The sequence below is a fragment of the Phaethon lepturus genome, unplaced genomic scaffold (assembly GCF_000687285.1).
Source record: "Phaethon lepturus isolate BGI_N335 unplaced genomic scaffold, ASM68728v1 scaffold10205, whole genome shotgun sequence".
In the NCBI taxonomy this organism is placed as follows: Eukaryota; Metazoa; Chordata; class Aves; order Phaethontiformes; family Phaethontidae; genus Phaethon; species Phaethon lepturus.
Window position 1 is genome coordinate 80,224 of NW_010538393.1, and position 7,151 is coordinate 87,374.

Genomic DNA, 7,151 nt, shown 5'->3' on the forward strand with positions numbered 1-7,151 from the left:
GACAGATTTCTCTTACTTTTTAAGGCCCTGCAACATCCTTTATGCATGTCCTTTAATCACTGTTAAACAGACTTGTGCAACTTGTGTAGACACAGTGGAAACATTATAGATGAAACTTGCAATAATTGCAGAATGTTTCTTTTTAAGGGTTACTAATGATAATTTCCTGTCTTTTTTTCCCAGAACAAGACCAAAAGTACAGTACAATGGGTATGCTGGACATGAAAACAGTAATGGACAGGCTTCATTTGAAAATCCCATGTATGACACAAACTTAAAACCCACAGAGGCAAAGGCTGTGAGGTTTGATACAACTCTGAACACAGTTTGTACAGTGGTATAGCCTTCAGTGCCCAATATGACTGATTCATAGCCATACCTCTGATGGACAAGCAGTAATTCCTTTGGTGCCATATACCAGTTTCCCTTCTTCTCTTGGCTTTGCTGCTGTAATCTTTAACATCTTCTGTCAGCCTACATGCAGCTAAATTTTCTGGTAAAAACGTGTCCGTCTTCTGGGGATCAGACAAAGAATATTTTTTCATCTTAAAGTTGGATCAAAATGCCTGGCTGCATCTGCTTCAAATCAAGGCACACTTTAAGGAAGACTGCCGAGTCATGTCAATTTGTCATATTTAATGCCTCAGACTTTCATATTTGTATGTGGCTGGATGCCTTTCAATGCATTCTTCTGGGCACTTGGATAAATCCTTTGAGTACTGTGACAAATGATAGCACCACTGATTATCCCCGAGAATATTCTGAAGAAATAAAGCTCTCTTGAAGGAGAAGACAAAATTCCTTGAGGTTGCATACACCTGCAAATGCTTTACTATTGAAATCATGCTAAAATCAAAGAAAGTTACGGTGTAGCTCACACACGGGGCAGTTTGGCAATTTCCTAATCAGCCGTTATATTGTGAAATGTTAATGCACAATTTTTTTGCACTAGAGTGTTATGGATGACTGGGTAAGATACTGGTAAAAATATACAGGGTTTCCACACACTGTTCATTGTATATAGACATTCACTCACTCTTTGCCAAGCAAAACATTCCACAATAAATTTGCCTGGAATATTAAATTATGAGCCCCATGCTTAGCACCAGTTAAAATCTTGTGCGACAGAGGACAATATTTATTTTGTCAATTTTTGACTGAATTTCTTTGTAAACATGATTATAAGTCCCTGGAGACTTTCAGCCAGAACAAGAGCCCATTTCTAAGAAATTTTCATTGCCACTATTGTTTTCTTCTGAAATCAGTCATCAATCACCATTGTCAGTATCATACTATTTAACAGCAGGGGGGTTAGCAGCTATTGCTGCTCACCATGTACAAATGTGAATAGTAATTTATTTTAGATAGCTCATAAAGCCTGTGAGCCTGTGCTCATAATACAGTCTTCCCTTTTGCATTTTTCCCATTTTTTCCTGTAATATGACATCATTTTCTGATGTTACATGGAACTAAAACACATCACAGTAGCATATGTAAACCCAATGCAAATTGTCTATAACAAGCTGTCATTCAGTTTCTACTTTGAACAAAGAGAAATATTCAACTATCTTTGCTTTTTGTTTCTTTTCAGATTTTTTTAAACACACTTCTTACTGCTTTTGTACTTACACAGTTTGACAGAGAAAATTTGACATTTGTAAATATGAATGGTTGAGTAAATCATTAACATTTGCCTAGAATTGCAAGTTTTATTGAATGAAAACAAACAAAAAAGATGCCATTGGGCAGATCAATTAAACTGAGTTTTAAAATTAAAAAATTACAGGAAATAATGAGGCAAAATCTGGTTTTAGTCATACACGTTGAGCTCAGAAACCAGGATTGTTGCTTTTCTTTCCTTTAAAATTCAGGGTTGTTTGTTGTTGTTGTTGTTTTTTTTTTGTTTAGTTTTCTGAATTTCAAACTGTCCTAATGTCCAATTGCTATCAAAAACTGTAGAAAAATATTTCTGAACTCCATATGTGTGTAGGTCTGGCTGTTATACACAAAATGAAAAGGTAATGTAAGCCAAATAACAGGTTTTTCAGCTAATGTTGCAGAATGCAAAGAAAATTTCAAACATAACCCTTGGTCATCTTAACAACTCTGCATCTGTTAGATGAAAAAAACCAGCAATATAATACAGTATTTTAGGGCCTCCAGCTGTTATATTCTTCATATGAGCAAGAAACTCTGAAAAAAAAATTAATAAATAATAATTTCCCGTCAGTTCCTTGTTCATTTTGTTAGTAGTTTTTGGCTTTCTTTTTTGTTTGTTTCTGAGTTTTTTGTGCAGTAAATTTCATTTACCTGTCACATCTCAGACCCCTTTGCATTTCCTGAGAAAGAACAAAGTCATCAGATCAAAGTTGTTGTCCTGATCCTCCCTCATGTAGAGGAAGTCACTCTGCAAATGAAGAGCTTCCATAGGAGCAACGGGCCAGGGAGGGAAGCTGTTGTGTGATTGAAGTTTTTGACAGGTGTTCAAAATCGGCATTACTGCTTTGGAAGTCTTTCTGTAGTGGCAAAGGCAGAAAAAAAAAATGGAGTATTGAAAACAAGTGCAAAATTTTAGCTAAGTAGCTGTTATTGATGTTTTCTACTCCTACCCCTATATGTGTTCTTCAGTGACCTGTCTCACTGTGAACACCAAGGAATGTGTCGGAGGAAAGGTCCCAGAAGAAATAATAGTTAAATTAATTTATCTTTTGTGTTAGAGAACACAGATTCTAGGAATCCTTTACACAGTGGTCCGTTTTGGGGCGGTTATGTAAGCAGTGTTTATCCCAAGTGTGTGGGGGCACTCAAAATTGGGGCACGCTGACAAATTATCATAAGATGTTTGTCTGGAGTATTGATAAAACAGGAACTTCAGACTGGAACCCAAGTAAAGGAAAGCTCTTGTAGTTTTATCAGTTCTATCTGCATCCTTCAAATGCCTCTCCTTTTCCACTATGTTTGAGTCTTCTGTTCAGGTTGGATCTCTTTCTCCTGAAGTTATTTTACAGAGGGCTTGTGTATGCATGTACTTATATATGGTGCTTCATCAGAACAAGACTCTTAAAATGTTGTGCAGTGGCCAGGTAACGGCAGCCAGGAAATCTCCTTTCTGAGATATATGCAGAAGACTTTTCCCCCAGTGTTGACCAGATCATTATGATGGGCCAATAATACATACTATATATTTTTTTTAAAAACAGGTTATGTGCTTCAAAGCTGTTAAAAACTGCTGCTTGTATCACACATCTTGCCTTTCTCCAGGCTAGCTGCAATAATTTTTTTTCTTGTGTAAAATATTTTGTAAACAAAGAAAAGCTGTTACTAAAAAAAAAAAATGGGGGGTGGGGAGGTGGGGAAGAACGTCGGCATTATGATCAAGTCAATCTAATTTTCATTCCCAGTGTTTCATTTTGCCATTTCACTACATGCTGCTGTGACATGAAGTAGGTGCAAAAGAACTTTTTGTACAGAGATATATTTTTTATGAAGAATTTGTAAAATTATTAAATATGCTGTACTTTTTTGATTAATGTAGGTAAATTGTTAAAAATAAATGTTTTTACAATACAAAAAATTGTAATTTTCCCAATAATGTAAAATTTACCATCTTTAGCTAATTTTCAGTTCTGATCCTATTACACATGTATTAATATTAAAGTGGCCTGTTAAAAATAAACAGTATTCTCTTTGGCAAAAAAATAAATACTATAAAAGATTGTAATATAGCTTGTGTAATGCCACCTACCTTGAAAGCAAAATCAGAGTTCTAATTAAATATTTAATTTTAGATTTTCAGCTTTTGTGTGACCTATTCTTATCAGTTTTTTCCTTCTATTTACTTTTATGCTTTTAAGTCTCCAATATTGATTTTTCATTACATTTGATTGTTCAGTAGAATCTTAATCTTGTCATTTTAAGTTCCCAGGTATTATGTAACTTGGAGAAAAATTTCAGGCACTGTCTAGTGAGAAGGGATCTACTTCCTGTTATCTTACACTTATTCAGAAGTTAAAATGGGACTTAGGCTCCCCAATCATTTAGGTTTTTTCTAAAAAATAACCTGTTTATTCTTCCACAAGCCTGCATCCTACCTGTGGAAGTGATGGATCACATGGAGCCAGAGGTATTTCCGATTCTATCTGAGAGCTAGTTCTGCAGTCACTTAGATGTACATAGTTCTACTGAAATGACAATGCTTACATACGTAAGGATAGCCACATCTATTAATGATTTCAGGTTTAAGATCTGAAATTCTAAATATTTTTCTAAAAAATTATTTTACTCTGCATTCTTGTAAAAGATTTATTTATTTGGTTTACTTTTTGACAGCTCAAGAAAGAATGAATCAGGCTTCAAGAATATTCTACCCATTATTCCTTTGGGAATCAGTGGTAGTATGCGACTGTGGTTCATTTCTAGAAAAAATTAAGATACGACCACGTCCTTGCTTCCTTTCTCATCTTCACAGTCTGTCCTTCTGGTAATATGGTATCTTACATACAGTGGTTAAAATTTCCCATCTCTCAGAATGATCTGACTTCTGACATGAAACTGTAAGCTATAATCACTAACACTATCAATCCAGATATCAAGGCATTATCTGACACGGAGTCATGATTTTTACCTCTTATCACAAACAATAGTCTAACATACAATAAGCAAGTGAACTATTTTCTTCTCACTATTGCTAAACTGCAATGCCAGCTGTTGAAAATTATTTCCCCTTATGATCTACTGAAAAATGTAACATGGCATATTTAATTTTGGATTAAAGACAAACCATTTATAGAAAATAAATCTGTTCTGTGTGTTGATAGCCACTCTTAGCTGACTCTGTAAAGAACAAAAATACTAGTTTTTCAGCTGTCATGTGCTAGCTCTGTAGCAGCAGTGCGGTCATAAACAGTATCAAAAGGATAGCATACCTATTGGTATGATTTACTCAAAATGAAAAATGTTTTTATTTTTTAAAGCTACTTTTATTTCAAACTCCAATAAATGACATTAAATACACTGCTACCTGCTTTAGCATGTTTACTAACTCAAAACCACAGGAACTTGAATGAGTATGGCTCAATGCTTGAGAGAATAGAAGTCAGAAGGTGGAACAGAAAGAGGTCTTCTGCAGAATACTGCCTTTAAACAAGCAGAATAAATTACTTTTAAGCATGTGTCTGTAATGCACAAGAAAGAAAAAAGAAAGTAACGCTTTAGGGATCCATCCCAGAGGCTTTTTTTTATTTTTAGAGTCAACAGTAAAGCAGTGTTACACTTTCAAAACCTTGTCAATGACAGTCTGCTAACAAAAAGTGCTTTCTACCAAAAAGCACGAGACTGTAGTCTGGACTTCACTATGGCAGATAAAAAAATATTAAACAATGGCTGACATATGGCTAGTGATTAATTATCAGGACTCGGTTATATGTGATAGAAGAAAGTAGAAAATAGTTACATTTGTTTATATAAAATTATAATTTTTATATTGCAGACATGTAGTGGATATATAGAAATGTGAATATGATTGGAGTCTAATCCACAGTGGAACTTGGGCTCAAGTTTGCAGTGTTTAACTTTCAGATGTGTTTATTACTTGGTAAGCTTCAGCATCAAGTTGCATGCCTACAGTCCATGAAGAAATGAAGAGAGAGGTAAGAACTTGCATGTAAGATCCACGGACGCCAGCATGCTGAGTGGAGCCAGCTATACTAATCAGTAAGAAATACTAAAGCAAGAGGAATGCTTAAGCGTCTCACTTTTGGCCTGAAGAACATAAATCTTTCCATTAGGATTCATAACTGAAATCACTCAAAGTTGGGCAGATTAATCCTATCAGTTCTTTTTCTTTTTTGTCAGGAAGCCCCAAAACACAACGGTGTTCATTTTCCCTCTTACACCGAATAGTGTACCAGTTAGAGTGATCAAATTAGACATGGAATATCCGAGTTCAGATAGCTTCTTTAGTCTAAGGAGAAACACCAGGCTGTTAAATTTAAAGAAGATTGCTATAAGCACCCAGCTGTTGAAAGCAGGTGCTGGGAAATTATCATTACCTCTTTCTCCTTGCAGTACAGTATTTGACCTAGTAAAAATTTCCGTGAATTCCTTTTGGGTCATGCCTTGCAGACAAAACATGTAGGGAGCATTCCTAGTTTAAGAATCCTTTTAACCATTGTGTAGGTAACTTTCCACAAAAAAGAAACTTATGCTGATAGTCTTGACAGGAAGAAAGACTGGTACTTTAATTGGGTTGCAGATCAAATAGCAGCTGGAGGAGGATTTTGAGGATATAAATTGGGAACTCAGGAAAGGAATGTCAAATAGAAACCAAAGACCTCTTTGTATCTTGGTGTACCAAAAGTTTGAGTTTACTCATGTTGTGAAAGAACACAAAATTTGCTTAAGGGAAAAGACTAGACAGAAATGCAAACAAACAAAAAAAATCATAGAATCAAATCTCTTTAAAAATAATTCAATATTTTCTAAAGTGTAAAAGCTCTTAAGGACCCCTTAAATCAACAGCTCAGATACCAGACTGACTTAGCAATGAAATGATATTGTAAATAACATTAGAAGTACGTTCTAAGTCATTCAAGACTGGAAAAATATAGCTGAAAAGATGGACATAGGTAACAACAAAAATAAGATTACAGACAGAAATTTGTTAAAGGAAAATAAAGATATCAGAAAAAAAGATCCATAGCTTCTGGTTCTTGGGATGATAATGGAATTTTTTAAAGAACCTGAGGAATGAAAGAAATTTGAGTAAGGAAATACTTATTAAGTGCAGTGAATAGAGATAGCATTAACAAACAAGAATATCTTAAGTATTGGATACTTATTAGATTTTTTCTCCTTGAATTTTGTAGTTGCAAAGAGGTAATAGATATTTATTTCATTTAGATTACGTAGCACCAGCCAAACTGTTTGTAAATAGGAAGGGTTTAAGCAACAACTGATAGACATAAAGATTTTAAAAAATCAAAAACAACAGAATACTTGTATCTGGTAATTCTGAAAAAATTATCTGAGTAGCCTTTGACCATGAAGCAATTTTGAGTCTGTCTTGGAAAATAAAGGAACTGCCAGAAGCCTGGAAAAGTGCTATTATTATGCTGAAACAAAAACAAAAACAAAACCAAAAACAAACCCCA

The 7,151-nt window shown here is 34.6% G+C and overlaps 1 protein-coding gene across 1 annotated transcript in view; it reads left to right on the plus strand.

Annotated features, from left to right (window-relative positions):
• LOC104620536 (CUB and sushi domain-containing protein 1-like) overlaps positions 1-303 on the plus strand; it is a gene marked incomplete at both ends in the record, with an annotated part of 71,048 nt that extends 70,745 nt beyond the window's left edge. The window contains one exon of the mRNA XM_010286788.1: positions 184-303. Within this exon, the coding sequence (XP_010285090.1) occupies positions 184-303 (120 nt within the window). The remainder of the gene's footprint in view (positions 1-183) is intronic.
• Positions 304-7,151: the final 6,848 nt, after the last annotated feature.